The sequence below is a fragment of the Nestor notabilis genome, unplaced genomic scaffold (assembly GCF_000696875.1).
Source record: "Nestor notabilis isolate BGI_N333 unplaced genomic scaffold, ASM69687v1 scaffold503, whole genome shotgun sequence".
In the NCBI taxonomy this organism is placed as follows: domain Eukaryota; kingdom Metazoa; phylum Chordata; class Aves; order Psittaciformes; family Psittacidae; genus Nestor; species Nestor notabilis.
This window is the reverse complement of record NW_009922130.1, coordinates 58,436-85,897: the sequence shown is the minus strand read 5'-3', so window position 1 is coordinate 85,897 and position 27,462 is coordinate 58,436. Positions and strand designations below refer to the sequence as shown.

Sequence of the window (27,462 nt, the reverse complement as noted above, 5' to 3'; positions counted from 1 at the left end):
GAAACTAGTTTAATCTAACTTCAACATATACTGCAGTTTCAAAGTTTTGTCTGCATGAGATGAAAATATTCCTATGTAGACCTCATTGGCAATGAAATACATCAGATACTTTACCAAGTAATGATAGACCCGCATAAAAAGAGGCTGTCACAGTCACAAGATTTGTCTTGGATGACACACAGAACAAATTAACATAGAACAAAAAAAAGGAAAAAAAAGCTCTTTATACTTAATTCAATATGGCTTTTTGCAACATGGCAAAATATTACAGCTTAAAGCAGACATCTCCTCACAGAGGAGAGAAGAATTTTGCAGTCAAATTAAAAGCATAACGGGAAACAAGTAACATGCAGACCCTCTTCTCTTTTTGGCCAAGATGGCACTGCAGTCTAACAAAATCTGGAGACATGTCCTATTTCTCTTCTAAGAAGTGGTTCAGCTGGATTAGAGGACTCCAGTTATATTGTAATTAGTTTGGGTCCATTCCTAAATATTAAAAGAAAACAGACTGCAAAACACTTGATTAAAAAAATTAACTCAAGAATTTAAAACCAAATCATGTGCCCAAGTCCTGAAAAGAAACACAAGGAATGAAACAAAATATAACTTAATCTTCATCTAGTTCTGGTTGTTTTCTTTATTCCCATCCTCTTTGTGAAGAACTGGGAGAGGATGAGCCTCTGTGTTGAAGACCCAGTGTTCAAATGGAAGAAGATCATCTTCAGAAAACAGCAAATACAAGTACCTGGCAAGAAAAAACCCAAGAAATGTGACCACATCAGGGGAGTAGAACTACAATAATTTTCAGGAAACCAAATACCTGATTTCCCTAGCTGAATGTATCAATGGAACAGCTGACCAAATTTACAGTCAGTATATCTGCATCAACAATGATTAGTACAAAGCTTTGGGACTACTCAATTCAGACTGGACTTAGGGCAATAGCAACTGGACAAAACAAAAGAATACCTCTATCCTCATAGAGGACAAAGAAGTTTAGGCTATCAAGGTTAAACATCAGTTCACTTCCATTTCATCCTCAGTTATTTTATTACATATTGTTTTGATAACATACAACCACAGTAATTTTTTTTTTCTCCTGAATGTCCACATATATCAAGGTGTAGTAATGAAAATATTGAAGTCCAGTCCTGACTTATGTCTCATAACAACCTCTAGGTTAGGATTTTTAAAGAAGAAAACTAGCACTAGGCCAGTAGCTTGGGCATCCATTTACTAAATCAGACTCTATTGAACCCAGCAGTAAGCAATAAACAAAATAAAATGTTATTTATTGTCATGGTACAAGGTAGTAGCTACTGTAGCATGATTACTGCAGTCTACTTAGGGTTGAAGGTCTGCTTAGGAAATGAGATTTTATTTCTTCCTCACTCACCATCCTTCCCAGAAGGCTTTTCTTGGTCTAATTCTGATAGGCCAAATTAAAAGGTATAGTTGAGGGAGTGCGCTATCTCAAAAATCATGCTACTATGTATACAAATATGATATTTCATGTACCTGAGTATTACACTTTCTGTTGAAATGGCATGATCACTTCTTTCTGGCTTTCTGGTCTTTGCTTAAAAAAGTGAAGAGACCAAGACAAAACTTCCTCTGTTTCATTAAAAATTTAGGAGAAAGGGATAGATAATTAAAGGTTTTGGTTTACTCTCTTAACAGTTTACCATGCAAATTGACTTCTTTTTTATTTTTCTGTAGCTTTAAAATGAAAAGTATGCCATACAAGCCCACTAAGTCCTTGGTCTAGTTCAATTTGTTTCACTAGAGTTGGCATATATAATTAGATCCTATCAAAGCTGGGAAATGTAATTTCTTAACAAAGACTATCACCTAAGAAAAGCTCTACTATTTCAGTCAGGTTTTGTTACGTGAATGTCAAGGGTACTAATGATAAATACTGATCTGTAATGATGATACATAGAACTACTTCATATTAATAGAAAGACAACTTTCTTAACTTACTTGAGTGTTTCCGAAAGGAAGAAACTTTGCTGAACATCATCATGGCTTTCATGATCATTATAAACATCTCTAATTCCAGAATAGCCACCATCTACTCTGCAGTGTTTTTCCAGTGCCTGAAAAGAAAAAAAAACAAATCAAAAAACAAACAGTGGGATTAACAAAATTATTAATCTGTCAGTTTTCATTTGAAGTGATGCTAGCTAAAAAAAAATTAAAATTAAAAATTGTCACAAATTTTTTGATAGATGAAAACTAGATAAAAGCTTTAGCTAGAAAACCCTTAAAAAAAGACATAGACACACGTGTCTAATTTTACATTGAGGAAGAGAAGCAAAATGATAAATGAATAAAAGACGTGAACAAAAACCAGATTTCAGAAGGAAAGATATATGGATTTTCACTTATTTTTGTTTTGCTCTTTTTAATAAGGATAATGATAGTCTCTCTCTCACAGGCTGGTCTATCAGCCTTTATATACCTTTCTTGGTCACACTTTAGTGCTTAAAAATTATTGTGATAGAATTCAATGCCATTGTAAAAACCAGTCTTTTCCTTACCTCCTGCAAGCATTTTCTGATAAGAGATGAGACTAGAAGTCACTAATAATTTCTGAGGTATCCATCACCCCCATCTGCTCTAAAGGCTGTTCAAGATCTGTCTTTCACTTTGAGTAGATATCCTAAACGTCCTTGTTTTTGCTGGAGTCCCTGTAGCTATCTGCATATATTTAGCTTGCATGTCAGGTTCTCCATAGTTTTCACTAGAGAGTAAGCTGCCTACTGTATATTTAAAAGGGATTTTTCTCCAGGAGAGATTCTTTATTTTATAACAGGCCTATTTGTCTTTCCTTATGTGTCTTCAGGTTCTTTAATTTTCCTGGACACTTTTACTAAGTGACAAATATACTTAACTTTAAACAAGTAATTTCCCCTGGTTGATACTTCTTCCCTCTCTACTTCAACCTGCAATGAATTCAGAATGCTGAATCTGTGTCTGGATTTTCAATGTCAAACACAAGATTATGTTTTCCAAGGCACAGCAGAAGGAGAACTTGCACTTGAAGGAGATGGCTATTACTCAAGGAAGTATCTGCATTCTAAACAGGGTGAGGTAAAATAAAAGTAAATTGCATTTATGGTTTATGTGCTCTAATATGTAGTTAGAGTCTTCTTTGTAAGTTCATGGTAAGGAGATACCAAATAGGTATCTGAACAAACTGTAATGCTGTAAACTAAGAGGTTAACTTGCATCATGTTAGCCATCTGCTGGTACCTACTTGACACAAACATGAAGATCTTAGCCCTCAAAGTTACCTTTCACTTAACTAAAGGAACAGGATGTTCATGTACAACATTAGTATGATAAAAAGGCTGTTTCCACCCTCCTTTAACTGGCAGTACTGGCCTTTCGTGCCCATATCTTTACTTTCAGACTACAGTGATGCTCACACTGACAGTAGGATAGTGGTGGGTGCAGAAGAAACAATCAAACACATTTTAAATTAGTAGCTCTCAGAAAATGAGGGTGGCTAAGATCAGTTATGCTGGAGTAATGGGAAACATCAAGCAGAGTGAAAACTGGCTGACAGTCTCAAAGTATCATAGAGCAAAAAAACAAAGGAAGTGCTATGAATTCAAAATATGTGCCACATTTGTAATGCAGAAAGGGAGACTTTCATGAGCTAAGCTGATAAAAACCTTTCTGACTCAGTAACAGCAGATATTGCTGTTGGTCATAACTGCATTTTCTCCAACTGCTGCAATAGATACAAAGTGATCTTAGGCTCAAATTAAAGCAGCAAAGTGAGTTTCCAAAGAGAAAATGAAGAGGCTAGACCATGTTTTTAGTCCATCAAAATTAGAGAAAGAATTAATAGGCTTCTTGGAGAGTTTAGAAGTCACGATTTAGAGAGCAGCCTCCTTTTCTGCTCTAAGAGCACTGGGAAAAAACCTGATGTGTTCTTATTGCCAGTATCATGAGTTGAAAATGGACATCATAAAACACCTGAACAAGTTTTCTGGGCAACAACAAATGGTTTGATTGTTCCCCCTTTTTTCTTGTTTCATTCTCAGGTGCCTCTTCATGCAGGGGTAATGTTGGTAATTAAACCAACCATATTCAGTGGTCACAGGCTTCCCCAAGAACAAAAAGGGAATAAAGGACTGCAAGAATAAGGAGCAAGAGGGAGCAGAATTTATGAAATAGTTGTGGTAAGCTATCATGATACGTGTTGGAACAAAAAAATACAGGATAAGGTGGAGCTGTATGGCTATAAACGTTGAGAAAGAAGAGAAAAAAGAAAAAGATTTGAAACTTACAACTGACACTAACTTCTGTGAAGCTGTAAGCTTTGTTTTTGTGAAACATGCACCTGAGTGTTACGGTAGTGGAAGATGGACCTGTCCAGAATGGGATCAGCAGTATCTCCCACATGTGCGCTGTAATCCACTGCGTTAGAGCCAGACAAGAGTAGCCACAAGAATGTTAAACAAAGAACACATGGGGAGTGCTAGGAAGGTAAGTGAGAGTACAAACTTGAAATAAACACAAACAGTCTGAACCAACATGGCAAATAAAAATAAGGAAAACATTTCGATTGCTTATAACAATGTTATCAGTGTGGGCAGCGACAAGGAATCGGGAAAAACATCTCCTGGAGAAATAACACCTGGCATCACTGAAGCCTGGCGGGCTGACTTCCATAAACAGCCATTGTAAATATTCCAATTATAATCTGCCTGGGAAGATTCCAGTAGTAAAATGTGTCCTTTCTGAGTGGTGGTAGAAAAGAGGAAAGGAAGGGAACAGCACTCCAAATTAGATGTTTACCAAAAAAAAAAAAAAGAAACATTGCTTTGCAATCATTAATTCAGAAGCATATTGTTTCAGGGCTGACAGATCCAGCACCTGAGGGAGGCAAATCGAATGTCCCAAATAACTACAGTCTACCTAGCTCAATACAGTGTTGACTGCAGCTAGAGAATATCCGTGACTATTCAAACAAGCAGAAGTTAAGACAATAGAAGTATAGTTAATGCTAGCAACTATTCTTTTATGGAAAGTAGATTTTACCATAAATTTCATTCTTCAGGAATACCTAATTACCAAACACTCAACACTTGCACAACATTTGAGATACTTCAGTATCTCACACAGTTAATACTGAATGCAATTATAGTTCTTGGATGCTGTCGAGGGAGCCAGGTAACTGGTGGAATGTCATGTTGCAGCCAGGTATATGGAGTTATAACCCAGTAGCATGAGATGGTTGAAGCTCAAATACTTGTGGGACAGAGAAATTTACATCTAGAAGAGATCATTATCATTCATGGAATTCAGTCGAGATGACCTGTGCTTTTTGCAGGTGACTGTTTTTTTAAATGTTCGGTATGATCTAGTAATTCCTCTTGGCCTTCATCACCTTAATTAAAATCACCTTCACACAATTACTATTGGAAATGCACTTCATAAAACTATTTCCATGTCCAAGGCTCAAATTTGACAGGTTTGCAATTTTCCTTCATGTGCAGCAATATTCCACATCTTGAGCAGCACCTCAAAATATGACCCTGATCTGAGATGTGCTGAAGAAGGAGAAATCACAATCTACTTTTCTGATATACAATACCAGCAGTATTTGGTTTTGTCAAAATGATCTTAGTTCATCTATTGAGTAAATGAATTCTGAAAAGAGTTAACATTACTGATTTAAAATACATATTTACGCTCCAACTGCTAAACAAGATCCAGATGTCATTGAATACTTCACTTAACAAGTTATTAGGATTTAGTAAGAAAAAAGTCCAATAGAACATTACCTCTACAGCTTCCCATCCCCACTGCCTGTACTTTGGGTCATGAGTGAGCCGCCACATGTACATGTAGGTCTCTATGACTTCTGGTCGTAGGATGTAGTATTTTTCATTTTGTCTTGTAGCAATGGCCTCAACACCACCATCAAATCTGAAGGCTTCTGGTCCCAGTTTCATGCCTAGTCAATATAAAGAAAGACACATGCTAGCATAAAGGCATTTTAAAAGGTTTTGAATTATGTAACCTTTCATGTGGCACAAAGCCAGGTTACCCAAAGGATATATAATTTCTGAAACATACAGCAGCACCTCCTAGTTTTAATATTTTATAAATAATTCAGAGTAGGACAGAGTTGTTTTTCATCAATGCCTTAAACAGCAGTTCCAGTTTGAATAGTGATGCTAACATTTGCATTCTGGAAGTCTTAATATAACTAGTAACGCGAAATTTTGCTTAAAAGACGAGGATATTTACTCTTTTATATCAAACTAGAAAATACTCTCTGGGACCTGAAACACTGCTAGGGTTTTTTCTCTAAGGAGATGAAGAATCCAAAGAAATTTCCTGCACCGAAATCCACTTTCTTTGTGAATTCTATCGTTTGCAGCATAACACCAGCAGAACTGTGAATAAAATAATTTTTTGCACAAGCTATATTGATGCATTAACGAACAGTGTTGTTCTCTTATTTGTATTTGTCTATACAGAAATTGGCAAAGTGGGAAAAAAGGCTATTACATTAATTACCAGAGTGAGTAGATATGATTCAGGTGCACAGAAACTACTTAAAAAACAGAGCAGCATTCTTAAAGTTGCTTAGAGCAAAGCGGCATTTGCTCAGAAAGGATGAAGAGTTCTTACCATCACACAATTTTCATTCAGCATTATGCAAAAATACTGATGGCTGCCCTCACAAAGTCAAGCTGTGAAACTAAACTCTGCCATGCACTACTTACTTGTACGATCATAGGATTCATGGCAAGTCCTTGCAATTTCAGCACCGAGCTCGATGTGATGGCCTGTCTTGTCATTGGGTGCTCCGTCTGCTCCTAGAGCAAACATGCCTCCAGCAAAACAAGTGAGATGTCCCATCTTGTGTTCAAGCAGTCCACCCTTCCACTCAGCAATGTATGTCAGCCCCCCGCTTGATTTTCGAATGAGGTGGGTCTCTATGGCCTGCAAAAGTACATGGTTTCAAGCCAAAGGTACCATTTGGTAAAGTATAAAGGACAAAGACAGATTTATCTTGTTTGTATGTTGGTTGTTTTTTCTCTATTATTGCATTCGCTTATAAAGTAAAATGGGTAATAGGACTAGCATAATAGCTAGCATAATAGCTCAAAGTGCAGCCAAACAACACAAATTTGTATACATCAGTAATGATGATTAATTTTGCTACAGTTTTGATCAATTTAGGCAGTATATTTTAAAAAATACAGGGAAGACTTAAAAAATACAATTACATTTTAAAATTATTTCCTTTGAGCAATTTCAAGTAATTTCACTTTAATGGTGATTAGTGATCACTTCAGCTTCCATACTTCCCATTTTAATTCTGGCTTAAAGGATGTGGTTAATGATATAATTTCATGTCAGTTATATGCAGACATAACTCGTATTCAAAATGCCTGACTCAGTGAGTGCACTAAACGATGTTAGACCTTTGAGTCTATATGGTATTCCAATGAGTTTCCCCTCCCAGACTGATTTCCTCTGTAGTTATCAATCAAGTGTAGGGTCTTACTGACATTTCTGGGAGAAAACTAAGCAGAATAAAAATATACAAGTCTCCTAGAGAGAAATAGAAGTTAGTGACATTAGCAATGTATGGTCACTGATTGCAAAACCCAGGAAAACAACCTTCCCTCGTGGGAGAAACAGAATTAAAAAATTAGAGGAGATGTAGAAGAGCACATTAATTAGAAGCCCACACAGAAAGTAAGCTATTACTCTTTAAAGGGTAATGGAGAGGAGACAAACAATGCTATCATACATTCAGTTATCCAGCAGTGCTCTGGTTTGTTCTACTGAAATCCTAAGATCCAGAAACAGTACTCAACATGCATTATACAAGAGAAAAAACATCAATAATATATCAGTACAGAGAACTATTAACAAAAAAGGTAGGATTTTAAAAGAAGTGTTATAAAGAGAAGGTATTGATTGTAGTTATTCCTTCCGATTTGAGCATCTGTAAATATAGTCTTTATAAGCATGAAAAATCTTCTCCAAAATAGAAACATTAGCAGAATAATTGTAAGTTTTACTTACTAAGTTCAGAAATGAAAAACATTTAATTTAACAACATTTCATTAAACATTTCAGCATGGTAGCCCCATCTCACCAAATTGACAATTCTGGCAAGAATTGGTAACTCTACTGGTCACTTAGCTATTGAGTCAGAATTTATTTTAAAAGTAAACAAGTATAAAAATAGACTAATGACTAAATTTACCTATATCGTGATTTTTTAGTAAAGAATTAATGAAAGACAGAATGAAGTATTACTGTCCCTTGCAGAAATAAGAGTAATCATGCACCTTCAGAACTATAGTAACTAGACCAAGGATGATTCTCGTAGTATGAAAATTGATTTTTCAATACCAATTAACCTTTCAGAGGTATTTTTCCCCCCTTTTGGCTCAAAAGTAAAGTTCAGGCTGAATAAAGATGACTTCCACTTGGGAAATTTTAAAATTATTCTAACAAACTGATGTTCAGAAACCAATAAACTGATGTTAATGGATGCTAAGAATGTCACAAAATAAAAATATATTTCCAAATTAATTATTCATGTTTAGTAAAGCAAATCATCTTGGTTTTATAAATGGGTCCTATTAAGAACTAGTACATATGCCTATTAAAAGTTATTTTTATTACGTAAGCGTCTTACTTAAAGCTATTTTTATTAGGTAGTTATTTGATATATTGCAGACTGTCAAACTGCCTTGCATACTTTGTACAGTCATGGGTCCCCGAGTACTAGATAATACCTACACCGATGCATATGCCTTTATTAATGGCATGCTAGGTAACTAATCATTTCTACCTAGTCATGAAATCCAAATAACCTTCAATATCTATAAATAACCTTCAGAAACCATGAGCCCAAGCGTACTGAACTTGCAAATCCATCAGCACTTAATAAACACAAGTCATTCTGGAAGACAGGAAAACAAACACTGTAACTTAGTAAAGCCTAAACTTCATTTGAAGGTATGTGCTTATGAAGTCATAGTTTGTAGAAGTTACATGATTTAAGAAAACTGACCTTGATCAAACAGCTTTTGTAAAGCATGAAGGGCAAAGGAGCATATCTTCCCAAAAGGCTAGTGGCTCTTTGTGGTACTGGGTGTTGTATCAGCAGAGCACAAAAAACCACTGCCCTGGAGCTTACAGGGGGACTGGCAAAAGCTTCAACTAAATCCAAGAAGTTTCTTCATGGACCATTTTTGGTCTGAGCTAGACTGTTCTTATCAAAAATAGGTTTTCCTTCTCTCATTGCTAGTTGTCTACCCTCTGACTGAGAATAGAGAGATTAGCCACATGCCCTGAAACAACATTCTCCAAAGGCTTGCTAATGAATCTGCAGTATCAAAGTTGCATGAAATCTGGAATAATTCCAGCATGGCAGCAAAGTGTGAAATTTTTGGTGTGTTCCAGTTGTTTCTGGAACTCAACATTAAAAAAAAAAAATATTATAAAAAATCAGCATATTTAGAAAGCCTCAAGAATGAAATGCTTTTGATGTTAAAAAAAAAAGAAAAAGTATACCCTGCATGAGAAGAACATAAAAAAACCTCCCCAACATTGAAATTTTGAACTCCTGTATTGATGAGTATTGGCAGCAATAAAACATGGCAAAACCTTCCTTTTCACCACAAGTCCAACCTAACTATAGTTATTTGTTTCAGAATTTACTTCCAAATAAAGCACTACTTCTGGAATATATGTTTGTATAATGCATTAGTATAATAAAATAATTTCAAAGTAAATGATAAACAAAAATCAGTCCTCTTTCAATTATCAATTCTCAATCTATACTCAGACTGCCAAAATGCCATCTATCATCCATTCATTGGCAATTCACAAAACAGTTATTCATATTTTTAGTATTTTTGTGGTTATAATGGTATGTACTTCAGTGAGCAGCACATCAAAATACTTTCAGTGAGTTCCACAAGTTATAAGTGCCATTAGGCTGGGCTGAACTTTCTGAAATATATTCATTTTTTAAATAAGCTTGAGGTCCAGTGCAGGACTACATTACTAGCTAGAATACATGGGCAACTGTTTTAAGTATAAACAATCTTGAGTGCAAAGGTGAGAAAGTTCTAGCTAGCCCTTGTTATCTGCAGTGCTGTGGGTGCAGTTCTGGCAGGGAAATCAAGATACTAAACCAAGTTATTATAAAACATGAATATGTAGAATGATTACAAAGATCCATCCAAGTGAAAAGCTCTGTTTCATACAATTAATTCTGAATCTCATACTTAGGAGCAATTTACTTTTCTTTCGATGTAAATATCTACACACTTAAAAAAATGGGACGCATTTATTGAATTGCAGCTCGATTACAACTTGGCCCCACCTACAAATAATTCCTTCCTGCACTGCATGCAGATCAGGTGGTGTTATATTTATCACTATAGAGATAATTATTTCCTTTAACTGTAATGAATATTCTCAATATAAACCAACATACAGTATATGCAAATAATAAAAAAATGCTAGAAGAATGGGGTCTTTGATTAACTGAAAATACGTTACTGATGGATAATTGTTTGGAGTTGCTAGTTTTTCTTTTAAGCGAATGAAAATTTCATTTTACTGTTTTCCAGAATCTATTTCTGCAATTCAAATAGTAATTTCTTTCTCTCCATCAGGTAAAGCAGAGAGACTGTGCAGCATAAAAGATTGCAAAGAAAAAAGCGGCTGCAAATGTATGTTCCCAAAGGGAGCAATAGCAGCTGCTACCTGGCAGTGACCAAAAAAAATAAAAGAAAAATATAAAATTTGAGACAGCCTGAAAAAAAGACAGTGGACAGAAAAGGAGAGGAAGAAAGAGAAACTAAAGGAAAATCAGTATTTGTCAGATATTTAAAGAAATATTTTCACTACATGTCGTGCATCTACAAGCACTTACAGCCAGACTAACTTTTATGGCTGATACAGTTCCTGGAAACTATTTTTTTTTGTATGTGCTTTTATGTAAGGCTCTACTTACAGTCCTCATGGCAAGAAAGCCTTTTAGCTAAATTATTTTTCTCCCCATGTTGTGGGAAATGATTTCTTCCCAGCATGTAAAAACTCTGGAGCACTTAATTAGAAACACAAACAGTCCCTGTTACGGTTTGAATTGTGACTCAAGTGCACCGTGTCTTACTCCTGGCATCTTTCTCATGAGTTCATGTATTAAAATTATGCCCTTGCCTATCTGTCACATTGGAAGAACTGCAGCGAATAAGACATTAGGAATTGTTTAGATTACAGGACTGCAAATTGCACGTCTGTAGTCTCTGTTATCGACAGCAGAAGAGAAACTCTTCAGTTTTTCCCAACCTAATTTCCTCTTCCTCCTACTCCCTTTCTTAGAGCAATTTGTTTTGTGTTCTCTGCTTATCAGCCTGTTCCTAAGCCTTACATTAATTACACTGCCGCTCCTTACCCTGGTAAAATTAAGCAGAACTGGACTCTCCTAATAGATGCTCATTTTCCTTCCTTTAGTTCTTCACTTCTCTAAGCTTTTCACACAGTTTAAATGATGTCTTCATCACCCCCTTCCTCAGTCCCTGACTTGACTTTGTGATTGGCAAGTCCTTCATTTGCCCTTTGAGTTGTTTAGGACCTTGAACTGGATTGGTTATACAGAAACATAGAGGATACAGAACTGAAGTAATGTCACTGTTCAAATGAGTAAAAAAATCTAATCAACAAGCTTATTTTTAATAAAGGATGTTCTCTTGGTGGATTATGCTGACAGGTAATAAAAATATTAACAGAGAAGTCTACAGAGCACAGATGGAGGCTTCTCAGGAAAAAAGTTCTGCACCTCAAAGTTGCTAAATTCAAAATAAACATGCGCCAGGAAAGGCTACCTCTGCTAAAGGAGCAGGGATAATAAATCATAAACCTCAAAATGCTATGCAGAACTGCACTTCTACTTCCTCTAGCACTTAGGCATTTTACTTCTCCTCTTACAATAACTTTTTAATTATGATGAATGAAATTCACTGCCTACTGCTGTTTTAACAAAACCCAGGTATTTCATTTCCCACCTCAAGATGTCACTGTAGCTGGAGATAAAAACTGTCTTGCAAGTCATAGTTACATATTTCTATACCTTAATGAGTTTGAAACTTCAAAACTATCGTCCTAGTTCTAAATTTCCAGGATTACTAATGTTTGTTTTAGGAATAATTACAACTCAGCAGGCTTCTTTACAACAAAGCACTATAAATTATCTCAGTTCAAATTTTAATACATTTTTCTTCCCTTAGGAATCTTCTTCATAAACAGTATTTTGACAATTAGAAGCAACAGTGAGTATGAAAGAGAATTCTATTGCATGATATTTCCAGTAATTCAAAGATGTATGATGTCAATTGTTCATTTATTTTAGTATTTAAAGCTTGCACCAATAGATTTGATTGATTGCTTTGAAACCACACAGCAGGCGGGTCAGGATTACTGTGGTTTTGCATGCTGTTGAGTTTATAAGAAAGGCAATTGCCTGTTTTCTTGACTTTAAGTTACTTCCTTCATGTTTTCTCTGTTGATCTAATGCAGTAAAAACTTTTTTCAGCAATGTTAATAATTCATCAAATTTATACTTTTATCCGAAATTCCTATGAGTTTATTATGCAAAGATTAAGATTTGCATTACTGCAGCTCTTTTGGAGACGGCAGAAAAAAATTTACTTTTTAAATTTTTTTTTAAACCTTATGAATTGATTCTGTTTTCTTAAATATTGTTCATACAGGTTTTAAATATGTATTCCAAGATGTCTGAATTATGTGAAAGCACACAGACAGAAAACCTAGGATGAAATAGGAAGTTCAAGCCCTTGTTACAATTTATTTAAATACTGCTGCTGAGGAAAAGAGGCGTCTTCTTATCCCAAGGTCCTCTCTGCTTACTAAACTGTGCTTTAAAAATCAAACCTGAGATCTGGACACAGAAGAGCTTTCATTTGTTTAAATACAGTATATAAGAAACATTTTGAAAGCAATAAGGCACTTACTGAAGTCTTTTACTTCTTTTACATCTTTTTACTGAAAATGTGTTTTACAGACAAGTTTACATGTGAAATGAATGCTTATAATGGAGATACCTAAATTTTTGACATGGAAACATTGGCAAACATTTACTACTGTGCCATCTATCCATCTGATCACTAAAGAGATAATTAAATTTTAGGGGAAAACCAGTAATTTACTTTTATCTGAAAATTTAATTATGGTTTGTTTTGGTTGTTTTTTTTTTTTTCCCCTGTATAGATCTACTAGTGTCCCTAAGAGCAGCAATGCTCTTGCACTAAATGTACTTAATGCTGCTTTTGCTACCAGAAGGCTGGATTTACTCATATTCATGCCATTAATGGAATGGCAAAGCAAGTCACTCTCAAAGTGTTGCATTTTGTATTTTCTGCATATTCTAGAATATGCACCTATTGCTCCTGACAAATTCTTTTGCTGTCAAAAAAAGGAAATGAAAATAGCACAAGTAGGAAGGACAAGACTGCTGTGACAACAATAGCAAAGCCAAGAGCAAAAAGGGGACAATTTATCTCACAGGACTCTTCTAGTTCAAATTGTCCTTAAGGAGATCTAACAATTTCTGCTGCTTCTCCTGACAGTCCATAAACAGGCAAACATTTTAATAAATACTTTCTATAGTCCAAAACATAAGCATTGTGCAGTTATAAGTATATTATTAACAATTGAAAAATCTGCAGAAGCCTATCTTTAAACTTGATGCTTTCTGTAAGCAGTTGTGGAAAGCCTCAAAACTCCTCTGAAGAGGGGAAATATAACAAAGAGAATAAAAAGGAGCAGTGAGTCCTCTGGATGTTCTCATCTGTTAAATGTAATGAACTTTGTGTTCCTGCATAATATGGCTATACTATTGCTACGTGCAGAACACCAGTGCAGCTGGGTGATAAATACTTTAAACATGACAGCTGACAAAATATGTAAATAAACTGCCTGTTTATTAATTTTTACACATTGAAGTTATAGACGATACCTCCCCCCCTTGAAAAAAAAAAAGTATGCAGTGGCAATGCTGGGTTCTGTTCACCAAGTGTTTCATTCTGAAGATGGCCTCCTATTGCACCACCCTGCCTGCCCTATTTATGTATTTCCTTCAATGCCAAGAAGTGCTCAAGTACTGAATGTTCAGTTCATTAACAAACTTTTAGCTTTACCCAGTGTCACAAACTGTTCTAATCGAGTTGTTGCGGTTCTGTCATTGTCCACATCAGCTATGTACTTTTTAAGATCACTATGACCACAAAGCAAACAACTTCAAGCAACTTAATGGAAACTGAAATCAGCACAGACCAGCCACCAGACTGTCACCATAGTTAAATAGTCACGAAACTCTGGAGATGAAAAGAGCCTATGTGCCAATATCATGTTCTCAATTTGCTAACAACACTTTGTTCTCTCCCTCATTTCAATGAGAAAAGAGTCTACATGGATTTGTTTTATTTATCTGAAAGGCTGAAATCTTGACAGGTCTAAAAAATATTCACTACTTAATGCTGACAAATATACACCACACCCTTGCCCCCAAAACCATATAGCTTCCTCTGGCAGAGTACAAACCGGGTATAACAAGGCTAGTCTCAAAGTTAGCAATGTGCAAAAAAAAAAATTATAAGTGATATAAATATTATATAAAAATTATAGTGATCCTCTCTACTTTCTGTCTGAATACTCAAAATCCTGATGCCGAAAATGACTTTTTCACCTTTTGATAACCACAAAAGGTTACTGCATTCCTTAATCGCACAACCCAGCCTAGCAGGAGCCTGACTTTCAGGAGTGCTGTTGCAATCTGTCAGAGAACAGTTGTGGTACTGCTTCGCAATATCTATTCTTCTTTTTGCTATTTCTACTATTTCTACTTCCACATGCTAGGTTCTCCAGAGATCACTAGTCTTCTTGTTACAATCTTCTAAGCAGCTGTTACCCACAATGAAAAATTAAACTATCTAAATGTCTACAAATAAACTATCCTGGCTTAAGATAAAGCTGCGCCTCACAGTGGCTTTACCTCTCTGATACCACAGGTCTGCACTGAATCAAGCTTCTTGGGAAGTGCTGGCGAGAGATTCTCCCTCCTCCTATGAAGTTCTGGGCTGAGTTACTGCTCTCTTTACAGCCTTTAGGTATGCCCCTTCTCTGCAAATACACTGAGGAGGGGATGAAGGCAGCATCAGAGAGAAAGAAAGAATTTAAGATGCCTAAAGCTTGCAGCAGTGGCCATGAATAAACATAATGGGAAAATTTGGAAAAGATACATGATCATCAGACATCAAGTGTTAGACAAGCTATTAACAAGAATAGCTGGAAAATTGCCCTTCAACTTTGAAAATGAGTGCTGACTTCAAGAAGAGAGGATTTGATGCAGTTGCTTGTGACACTGCTGTAGGTAGACTGTATGTAAGTGAAACCACAAGATCCACTTTTTCTCTAAATTATCATGCTCTCTTACTGAACCTACTCAATTGTGTCTCAGAGATCCAACTGTGTTAGCTGAAAAGAGTGGGATGGCTCCTGTTTTGGATACTTGCAAAGACTGACAGATTGCTCTGTGGGCAGTTACATGCTCAAAATATGAATAAAAGCTGAATACACATTTGTTTTGTAACTAAATGTTGCATGCTGTCCATTGAAACCAATTTAAGAAGAACTCTTCCTGTATTATATGAAACAGGACATTATATGCATTGCTTTTCAAAAGAGCAAAATAAGTTACATTAAAAACACATTCACTTGTCTTTTGTGTGAATTCTAGAGTTTATGAATCCCTCTTATGGCCTTATAAATACATTCATATTATTCTCTGGTATTCAAAATAAGACTATCTCTGTCCATTTTTCCTTTAGAAATCAACTCTTTAAATGGCATCAGCAAAATACACATCTTACTCATGGAAAGCAGAAAAAGTTTTTAAATCTAGTTTGACATCTTAGTTATTGCTTTTAACTTGAACCATAAAACAATCTATAGGTGCTACAAAAATCTAATAGAAAGAACTCTTTGTTTTAATATGAGTTACAGAACGATGTAAGAAATCACCCCAAAGCTTTACCTAAATAAATTTCAGCTTTTCACAGTGAACTATAACACCATATATTTTCATTTGTGGTTTCTGGATTGTGGAAGATATTGAATTAGGCATCAAACCTTCACATTGCTCTTTCAGAGTTTGGTGGGTATGTGCTGGACCGAACAGCCAGGAATAATCATGCTGTTCCCTTCGGCGTAGTCTTAAAAAGATTCTGAAAGCGTTGGGGGAAATTTATCTAAGAAAATACGAAGCAGTCTCAGAATGCCCAAACGTGTAGGCTTAGTCATAAAAAAGGACTGCAGCTTGTGCAGACACTTAAATTAACTTTAATTTAGATAAGTAAGGGATCAATAGCAATAAAGCCAATATTGGGATGGATTTCAAAACTGGCTAGTTACTTGGTGAAGAACCTGACATCACAATGTGGCCCAAGCAGCCTGAAGCTTATGTGAGACTTCAACTTCCCTGCTGTTTTCTGAACCAGCTACCTCACAACATCGAGCTGTACCTCCACATGCTGCATGCAGCTTTGGTATAGATGTACCTCGGTACATGAAGCAGAGAACATGAATGCCATCACTCAGAAAATACTGGAAATAGCCTTCAACCAGCAGAATGGTGAAATCTAGCACTTATTTAGTTTGGCCCTCTCAAACACTGACACAACGGACAGACACAATGCTTGGACTGCTTAAGATCTAGTACTACTAAAAATATCAAGATAATAGGTACTTCAAATCTAGTCCTATATAGTAGAGCTCAGACTCTTGACATTGATATTGCCACATTTGGTGATGTTGCTGACTGGCAATTGTGCTCCTCCAGGTCAATCCCAAGCATAGAGAACCGGCTGCACAATGAGGTGGCCATCACCACTTCTGCTCCCCACTGTGACCTCAGGATGCCTGCAAGAACTTTCAAGCTCAAGGAGGTCGTTATCCAGGTATAGCTGAAGTGAGTTTAAACAAAGCCATGCTGCTACACCCTGCATGGACACAGCTTGGAGCACTCCCAGCACTCCTCCCCGATGCAGGCAGCTTTCCATCCAGTGGGCAGTTTGGGCTGGCTCAGGAGGCACCCAGGCACACTGCCACTATGCAGCTGACATGGGACAGCACATCTGCTTCTGTGGCATACAGCAAGTGGCTTCCTGATGTACCTCAGCCCTGCTGTGCTCAAGTCAGGGGAAGGTGAACCTTTCAGCCTTTGCAGGAGCAACCCAGTACTGGTCACTGAGGCACAGGGCTCTCCTGGGTTCTCTCTGTAATCAGCTGGGATCAACATGCCTCTGCTGCTCCCCAACAGAATGGGAGGCAATGTGCTCACAGTCCTTCCAACAGGGGTGATGGTCACACCACATTTGTGATAATCTGCCTGCAATGGTTTCCAGAACAGACATAGTGGCAAAGGTTAAAAAAAACCAAAAAAATGTTTTTTAACTGCATGAGTCTATGCATTAGCACTTAGCCTGTGTAAGAATGTGTTTAAAAGAAAACGTGACGTTATTAAACCAGTGGAGGTAGAAGACTTGAGGTGCTTCAAAATGCTTTCCATGGTAAGACGAATTGATACTGTACTATCAGACACTTTGTTCTTTCTGTTTGGCTGCCAACCTAATGGCTGAGCTATTACAGTATCACTGTTTTTATGTTAAAGCCTCAAATGCACTCAAACCTAATTTAAAATCCACCTTTTGCTCTGAAGCAAAAACCACATCAGCAGTGAAAATGAGGCTGACTGCATCCAAATCTGCACTTACAAAATTAAAGGCAGGATTTTTTTAGCAGAGGATACTCGGTCGTCAGATTTACTACCACCAGAGATCACACCCTACTGCAAATCATCACAAATGACTTTTCTCTCTAATGAGAAATGCACCCCATATGCTGGGCTGCATCAGAAGGAGCATGACCAGAAGGTAAAGGGAGGTGACTCTTCCCCTCTACTCTGCCCTTGCGAGACCCCACCTTGGAGTACTGCATTCAGCTCTGGTGCCCTGAAAATAAGAAGGATGTTGACCTTTTGGAGAGAGTCTGGAGGAGGGCCACAAAGATGATCAGAGGGCTGGAGCACCTCTCCTGTGGAGACAGGCTGAGATAGTTCAGGTTGTTCAGCCTGGAGAATAGAAGGCTCTGGGGAGACCGTAGAGCAGCTTCCAGTGCCTAAAAGGGGCCTACAAGAAATCTGGAGAGGGACTTTTTACAAGGGCATGTAGTGACAGAACTAGGGGCAATGGCTTTAAACTGAGAGAGGGTAGATTTAGATTAGATATTAGGAAAAAATTCTTTACTGTGAGGGTGGTGAGACACTGGCACATGTTGCTCAGAGAAGCTGTGGATGCCCCATCCCTGGCAGTGTTCAAGGCCAGGCTGGACAGGGCTTTGAGCAAGCTGGTCTAGTGGAAGGTGTTCCTGCCCATGGCAGGGGAGTTGGAACTAGATGACCTTTAAGGTCCCTTCCAACCCAAACCAGTCTATGATTCTATGAAAAAAAAAAAGAAAGAAAAAAGATAGTTGCGATGAGCCAGGGTTGCATTTTTTTAATGTCACCACTTTTTGTGGTATATGAATTAAAAGGAGGTGTATCTCTTCACTGGAGACAGTGCATTTCTAGATATATCAAAGAATAAGCAGATATTGCTTAGCGTCTCAAAGCCTTGTCTGCAGAGGCACTGTACATACATGCAGTTAGTAAGAGATAGAAGTCCTGGCCCTAGAGAGCTTCCAGTCAAAACAGATGAAAGGATGGGGAAAAAAGAAGTAATATTATCCTCTTTTTTATGTATCATAGAATCATAGAATATATATATATGTGTGTGTGTGCGTGTGTGTGTGTGCATATATATGGGTATGTGTATGAAAGCTAGAAACCGAGAAAATAGGTCATTTGCCCAAGACTGGAAGGAAAGCTTGTAAATATGAATTCAAACTTAATACTTCTCACGTCTCAGTCTGGTGTCACAAACCCATTATTTCCCCCCAAACAGCATACTAAGGAAATACCGTCAGTAACAAAGCAAACTGCAGACCAGAAGGATCATAAATAAAATCTGACATAGAAATGAACAATTCCAATTTTTGAAAACTTTCTTTTGTGTCAAAATTGAATAACTGGTTGTTTTCACAGAAGCTGGCAAATATATGCCTCTTGTAAAAAAAAGACGTTATGTAACAAAACCTATTTTTATTTATAATTATCTACCATAATATAGTGATCCCTGTGTTGCCCACAATCAAAATACTCTGACAGCTGAAATGTGAGGTCAAAACACAGCAGAGGAGCTCCCTCCTGGATATAAGGGAAAAGGACAAAAGGAGTGTATTTAGGGATGATGAAGGAAAAAAGAATTGAACTTCTACCTGAGAGCTACTTGTAGATGAATTTTTGTTGCATATTTTATACTTTTCTCCTTCAGTATCAGACAGAACTGACTGTATTGCAGTTGGAAAAGAAATAGCTGTACTTCAAGACTCTCCCCTTTCCCACAATATCTGTATTCCTCCTGCATTTATATTTGATGAAGTCTTCTTAAAAGCAAAACAAATTCTTTAAAAAAACACAACTGTGGTGGCAAAGACATAAATCTCTCACATTGTTCCTTGAGCCTTTCTCTTTAGGATTATTATAAATTAGATTATTATAGAAAGTCAGATTTAAATATCTTATATACCTGAACAGCATCATAATACATTTTCTTGCCTTCTTCATCTGTCTTGTCCGTCATCAGCCATGCCTTGAGCAAATATTCATAAAAGCTATCCCCAAGCCCTCCAACGGAGACATGATCTACAAAGGAAGAGATTGAACAGCAATTTCATCTTCAGTCTGGGCAATAAAACACAGTTTGAGACAGTGCATTTAATGATCTCTTCCTACAACAATGTTTAATAAATGTAAGCCTGGAACCTCAGGAAAAACTTAGCTGGTATATACAGAGAATTATTTCTTTAAATGAGAACTACTTTGTCAAGTTAAAGCACCAGAGTTGTTTAATATCCAGAATGTGCCACAGGAGTTCCTGGCAAAGAAACAAGAATTTGTATGTTTAACATCAAATTCACGTAGCCTATCCCATACAAAAATGTATTAATCCAAGTTCTTTTGTATTCTAAAACCAGGAAAAAAAGTAGAAAGAGCTCTCTAATTTGATAAAGGCTTTCCCCTCTTATCATTCAGGCATTGTTTTTATTTGCTCTCTCATTCACTAATGCTCCATTTAAGTCACTTCACAAAAAAAGGATGAAATGTTTTAGCTCATTACTGCAGAGTTGAATTTCAGGTTACTTAATGGTATTTCAAAATGCCAACCCATATGTTTAAAAATAATGCTACATTTTTTAACCTCTGGCTGCTCTCAGAACTCAGCAGTGGTTTTGGAAGCAAAAAAGACAACTTTGCCACATCTACAGAAGATACTGCTATCACAGTATTCTGCCCTTCGCTTACTATGTGAAATGATCTGGTACTATTCATGCTGTCATTATTCAACTGCACATGTTTAGGACACAACCATGCAAACGCTAACATCACATAAGTTGGACCATTTGGTATGAGTTGCACCAGTGATGTGGAAGTTAGTGATGATCTTAGCTGCTTGCACAAGGTTGCATTCCCTTGCTGTCTAGAAGCCTAAAAGATTCTTGGCAAAAATTTATGGGCTATCACAGTCTCAGTGTAGATCCCCATAACACAGTAAATTCTACAACTATATGTATATATAGACACACATATATATATTTTTATAAAGTGTTTCTCTAAGCTCCATTAAACTAAGAACACTAGCTAGAGGTTTTCTTTTTTTAAGTTATCGCTGCCTGGTAACATTAAGGCATTTGGCATTTATTGAATCTTCAGTGAAAGGATTTCAAAGTGCTTTTCCAGGACTACTCATTTATAACCATCAATTTTACACTAGGGGAAGGGGTCAACTAATTCTGCCCAAGATATCCAGGATGGTGATGTGGGTTAGATATATAATGCAACAAGTTCATGAGTCCATACCACAAAATTCTGGGCATGACAAAAGCAAGACACGCATGAGGTAATCCAGGCTCATAAAGCAAGATGCAGAAGGGTTAGTGGTACAGAGCTCACACTTCCCAACACCTAACTCTGACCTTAGTTTCAAAGTTATGGCTCTGTTGGTGGAATTCAACAGAATCCAAAGAATTTATTTTTAAACTTAGTATCTTCTTTCTTGGAACGCCTCCTTTCATCTTCTGAAAAGGTTGCAAAGCCATGCAAATGTGTAAGATAGACTTTTATTCCATTCAAACTTTTTTAACCTTTTTTTTCTCCAGTAGCCTGTGACATACAAGAATAATTTAGTTCTGCAAACATATCCTGTCCCTTTGCCTAACAAATACATTGTAGGATCAAACACTCTACCCCATTTTGAATGAGATATATTAAATTTCTGGAAAGAATACACCATTTATTTAATTAAATGTTCATGATCCAAAAGGAAAAGAGGCTTCTTAAAAAAAATTAGAACATTTTCTATGATCAAAGGCTGATCTCTGAACAGCAGCATTTAAATGACCTTTACGATTTCCTAAATAAATTACCATAGAAACCTCTGACATTTGCAAACTAAATAGCACAAGCACAGTTTCATCAATAATAAGCCCTGTTATTATATACATTATTGCAGCAGACAAATCCAATTGACGCATGCTGCAGCAAATCACTGTCAGTTTACTGTCAAAATAACAAGGGCTAAATGAATTTACAGGAACAATGGCAGTGATCCAGCAGTGTCCTTCACAGTTACAGCACTGCTAGAGAAGAAATGTTCAGAAACTATTCCTCCCTCCCCACTTGATGTTTGAGATAATACTTCTCTCTTGTACAAGTGAAGATTCTACGTTGTTGTTTGTTTTTTTTTCCCTGTTATAATCAACTTAAAACAGCCTAGAAAAACAATCTCAAATAAAACATCTTTAATCTTACATTCTGGTCTTCTACTACAAGAAAAAAATTGATAAAATAGTATCAACTGAATTGGAAAGGATGCAACAAGATCAAATTTGCTTTTGGTGCTTCAGTATGCTAGGCAGTGACCTGCAGCAACATCTGTGTCCACCATCTACATGTGCAGGAAGCTCTTCCTTTGTCAATACTTTATGCTATTGGAAAGCACAGCTGGTATAAACAGAGTTTTCCTATGCACACCATCAAAAACTGTCATTTAATGTGAACAAGGAGTACACAAGGCACAATTATACTAGTAGGGAACTGGCAAAGGCCATAAGGCTACTTGACGGCTTTAAAATAAATAAGGCAGAGCCACTAACAGTGTTAGCCACTAGAAAGATCTGTTCTCATGCAGGTTACTAAAAACACTGAGCTTTTCTGAGTGACTGAACCCAAAGAAGGAGGTAACTGGACCTGGCTCACAGATGCTGAGGTGGCCATCTAATCAAACCCGGTGCCTGTTGTTACAGGATCAGCACTTCCAGTGGGAGGTTTTAATGTATTACAAAGCTGTGCTAAACCAACAGGGGTAACAGCGGGCACACATCTCTCAGGTCTGTAAACAGATGTCAGAGTTTATACCAACATGCCAACCTTCTGGCATGGTGACCTGAAGGACACCTCACAGCACAGCAGAGCAGACTAGAAGGCTTTCTAAAATGATGGGCATACTTCTAATTCATAAAAGGAAATGGCCTTTGCCTTGATGGGATAATACAGGTGAGCAGCACAATGTTCTTGCACATCTTTTTAATTCAGAGTGTGACACAAAGCATTCAAAAATATATTTTTTTAAATAAAACACTTGTTCTTTGCCTTTGTGAAAATTATCTTACCTATCAAGACTGTGGCCACTCCCATAAGGACTCCAGAATCTCACTTCCACAGTAGCTACATCCTAAACAAACCATTATATTCTAAAACTTCTCCGGTCCTCTCCCTGTCTTGTATTGTCTAACCAGTGCCAACATTGATGATCTACAGGACCATCTCATCTACTTGTGTCTTTTCAGACCAAGACAGTATATCTTGCTTGTTTTCTTTTAATAATGTAGGGATGAAAAAATACAAGAACATTGACTCACATGACCTGGATGGTGGTAGACTGAACCTAAGCAGGGAAAGTGAAAAAAAAGTAGGGTCTCTAGAATCAGGACCCTGCACATTATGTAGGCTTTGAACGTGTTATGAAGATCGGAGAAGGCAATGTACAAGAAGAAAAGGGTTGGTCATCAGGAAGCGGCTAAGAACTTCAAATACTTCAAGCATTTTATTATACTCTCTCCCTTCTAATTCTGGTGTCTCCAGTAATAGTTCCAAGGGGATTAATGCCATGACACAATTCTGTTTCATTTGCTTCCTCAGTTGTTGGCACTAAACTTCAACAGAAATCGCAGCTAGTAGTAACTGGAAAGACTTGTTTTATTCTACTATTTTTATCTTCAGTGGAGCCACACCACTCTAAAAATATGGAATCTGATTCAGACAAGCTGATAATGTTGCCTTAAACAGCTACTTTGGAGAGCACTTTAGATTTTTGAATACTTTTGTAGCTACAAATTCCTTTCCAAAATGATACATATTCAGATACTTCTCCCTCTTGCAGAAGCCATATAATAAACTATCAATAAAAGTACATTAAAATACAGCAAGTAGCATGATTATTCTTATAATTTTTTTTTTTACATTGTACAGAACCTCAGACATAATGTAGGTTTTTATACTTTAAAAAAGTTCTTTATAAATATATATATAAAAAACATACATAACAATGACTAAAGAAGTTAACGACTGCAAATACCATACCAACAGACAGGTGATAGTAACAAAGAAGTGGTCTACTTACGTTGGCCCCATTGGCCACTGCTGGGATTCAGATAGTTGGGGTACAGGCCCTCTGGTTTATCCAGTCGATTTAGAACTTTTCGGATATTCATTACCTATTGGAAGGGTACAAACCACTGAGCACTGATCCATTTTCCTGACACCCCAAATAAAACAATGTAGCTACAAAGTCTAAAAGTACATATATGCTCAAAAATAAAAAAATAGTCTTATTTAACTCATATACCTGAATACCTCTGTTCAATCATATTGCTATTAGAAAAGATCCTCTAAGCTGATAGAATCACAGAAAGAAGCTACTCAAAACCTCTGGAGGGTCTTCATCAAGTATCAATAATGAAACCACACCACAGAAGCAAGCTCTAAAGTTCAGGATTTGCCATACAGAGTATCTCACCCCTCCACAGGATACTGAAATTCACGGAGGCTAGTTGCCTTAACCAAGCTACTTCAGCACTCCAGCATTATATTCTTCACATCAGAAATGGTATTAAATATTAAGCCTGTCACCTAGTTCAGATGCAGAAGTGAGCTGCAAAGCAGTTTTGCCTGGAAAGGAGAGCACTACTGCAACTGAGCTTCATACAACCAGCTTGCCCAGCAGGAACCCATGCAGCCCTGAACGCTCCGCCGACTCTGCTAAGGAGCTAGCAACAAATGAGAGGCCCGGGGAAACAATTACAGTGCAGATGCTTTACAGCTGGAGTCATCCAGCAGCACAATCCATTGCAGAACACATGAAATAATTTATACTGAATTATAACATTCACAGAAAAAGCGAATGTAGCACCTTGGGAGAATGAAGATCCTGAGCACCACAGATCAGAATCTGCAACAAAAAGGTACTGACAGCTTCACTATAACACCGTGAATGCCTACAGATCAAGTAACATGCTGCTGAAAAAGAAGATAAATTAGCTTTTTTAGGATTTGTCTGTGGTACACAAACTGCCTTCTGCATCTTGACACTATGCTGCTAATAGTCATTGCCCAAAGGCAGACTGCAACAAGACCTAGACATCATTTAATGAATTCTTCTATGAATCCTTCAATGCAAAGCTTATTCCACTGTTTGTTTCTTCTTCTTTATTGAGCAAACCTTGATAAGGTTGCCTTGGGAGGGCTGTGGAATCACAATCTCTAAAGGGCTTTAAAAGCAGCTTACTTAAATAGATTTCCAGTGTCTTGCAGCTATAGCTCAATGCCACTTTGGAAGAGAACCATAGGCTAGGATTTTTGACATATACGCTTTCATCACACTTTAATTGTCTCTTAGTAGAACAAATGTTACACATTAAATTACCATAATGCCAAAAGATAATTAAGTTATCTAGCAAGTTTGTTTCTGGTTGTTCCTTGGAGCTGCAACCTACCCATCCCTCCCCCCAGCTCAGCTCAGATTTGTTTAAGAGAAACTCTGTCTTCGAATTCACCCTAAATACATTAACATTCCTAGGAGTTTGATTCACAAGACAGATTTCAGTGATGACAATGGTACTGCAGCAAAGTCATTCAGTCCCTTAAGTTTGGAATAACTGGTATTCATTTTAGATTTGACCACTGCTTTTAAACCTATGGCTAAACATTTGGAGCCTCATTATTGATTAGATCATTAAATAGGTAATACCAGTTTTAGCTAACATGGGGCAGTTGCAGTAAGAATACAAAAGCAAAACAAGTGGAAGTTTTAATTAGGGAGAAAAAAAAAAAGAAGATAAATGGTACAGTGTATTATAAAGAATAGGACTCACTGACTATTCACACACCAAAAAGCAAAGCAGAATTGCCTAGGCGGGAACTGAGGGAAGGAGGAGCTGCTTTCCATTACTCTTATAATTAAAAAGTATCTAGAAGACAGCATTCTCAAATTTTGGAAGAATTGGTAAGCACGACATCAGTTTTGTCAACGGATGTTAGGATTTTTTTCCTTCCCCCCAGGAAAGTTCAAAGGCCAGTGCACTGGAAGGGCTTTCTGACCTCACTGACATGAGTGATACTATACAGCACTTTGAAGACTAAACTTGCTGAAATCACACGAGGTGGCTGTGGTGCTTTGCTTTCTACAGGCATCACATATTGTCCCAATTATAATGTAAATTTTTGTTCTCACTGCATTCAGGTGAAGTACTGAAGAAAGATCTACAGTGTGATTGTTTAATGTGATACTAATTTAGAACATAAACAGAAATTACATGTTTTATGGGGCCAGGTAAGTGCTATATACAAGAAGATGCATCACAATGATTTTGGAACCAGATTTTTCATACAAAAACACACCAAAGTGATTAGGGAAAACGTGACAAATGCTTACAGCTGAGGAAAATCCTAATCTCTCCCTAGATATATTAGTCTCCCTACATGTGATTTATCTTTTACAGCATGATTTTGACTGAACAGTCTAACCTTTTCAGCAAAGACAGGGTTTCCAGACAGGTAGCTCAAGTGTACGAACTCCAGATGCAAAGTCCCAAATTCTGCCAAAATGCTGCTGCCGCCAGAGGCCCATGGCCAATTTCGACCGATTCCACTAAGATGGGGGGAAAAGAAATACAGAAAATAAGCATGAGCATCTATAAGACAATGCTAATAAAATATAATGGGTAGGAGATATACTGTTATCAAGACAAGGTAACGAATGTAAAATGTACTTAATATCTGTGTTAGAAACCGTGCTTCAGCAGCCTTCCATGACTTCCATGACCACTTCTGTCCAGTTCTGCTTAGGCTTGTAAAATTGCTTCAACAAGCCAGTCTTTTAGCCCACGAATAGCTCCATTACACATATCATTGTACCAGTGTTTCACAATATTACATTCAAAGACATTACAAAAACCATAGAGTATGAGAAAACATTCTCATACTTCACCCGTTTCCCCTGTATTTAGCACAACACTCCTCAACTTTAACTTGTTCTAATAATTCTACAGTGCAATTATTTATTAAATTGAAATACAACATATATAAAGCACAAGCTTTACATTAAAGTACTACATGCAGTATATTCATCTTCATACCTGAGAAATTAATAGAGTAGGATGTGTAGGCACTGTCTGTCAGGGCACTCTTACCAGGTTTTAATTAAGACCTAAAGATACTTCACAGCAAAAATAATCTCAGGTTTTGTGCTGAGAGTAAAGAATAGCACATTTATTGCTAAATCCCCACTAGAAACTAATCCTGCTTAAGATTCAGCATGAAAAGTCTGCTAAAGTTTCATTACAGAAAAGTGGTGGTTTTTTCCCTTGAAATTTCCAGCAGCAATATTCAGAAACCATCCTGAAATTAGAGAAAAGCTAACAAACTTTCTGTAGCATCTAGGTGAATAATGACATATTAGACCAGCATATTATTAACATTGACATTAGATATAAATACACTTATTAGGTATTGGAATGCCTTCCTTACTTTCAAGTTGTAAACAGCATTAAACACACACACACACATACTTAAATATAAATAAAAATCTAATTTTACTTTCACACATAAACAGCCACTAAGTCATCAATCAGCACTTGCACAACCATGAAAATCAGGTATTC

General features: G+C 36.9%; 1 protein-coding gene across 1 annotated transcript in view; it reads right to left on the bottom strand.

The window, feature by feature from the left end:
* Positions 1-207: 207 nt before the first annotated feature.
* LOC104403352 (mannosyl-oligosaccharide 1,2-alpha-mannosidase IA-like) overlaps positions 208-27,462 on the bottom strand; it is a gene marked incomplete at its 5' end in the record, with an annotated part of 80,704 nt that continues 53,449 nt past the window's right edge. The window contains 7 exons of the mRNA XM_010011458.1: positions 208-745; positions 1,984-2,099; positions 5,805-5,977; positions 6,756-6,975; positions 19,773-19,888; positions 23,925-24,018; positions 26,327-26,450. Coding sequence (XP_010009760.1) covers positions 619-745; positions 1,984-2,099; positions 5,805-5,977; positions 6,756-6,975; positions 19,773-19,888; positions 23,925-24,018; positions 26,327-26,450 — 970 coding nt within the window. The remainder of the gene's footprint in view (positions 746-1,983; positions 2,100-5,804; positions 5,978-6,755; positions 6,976-19,772; positions 19,889-23,924; positions 24,019-26,326; positions 26,451-27,462) is intronic.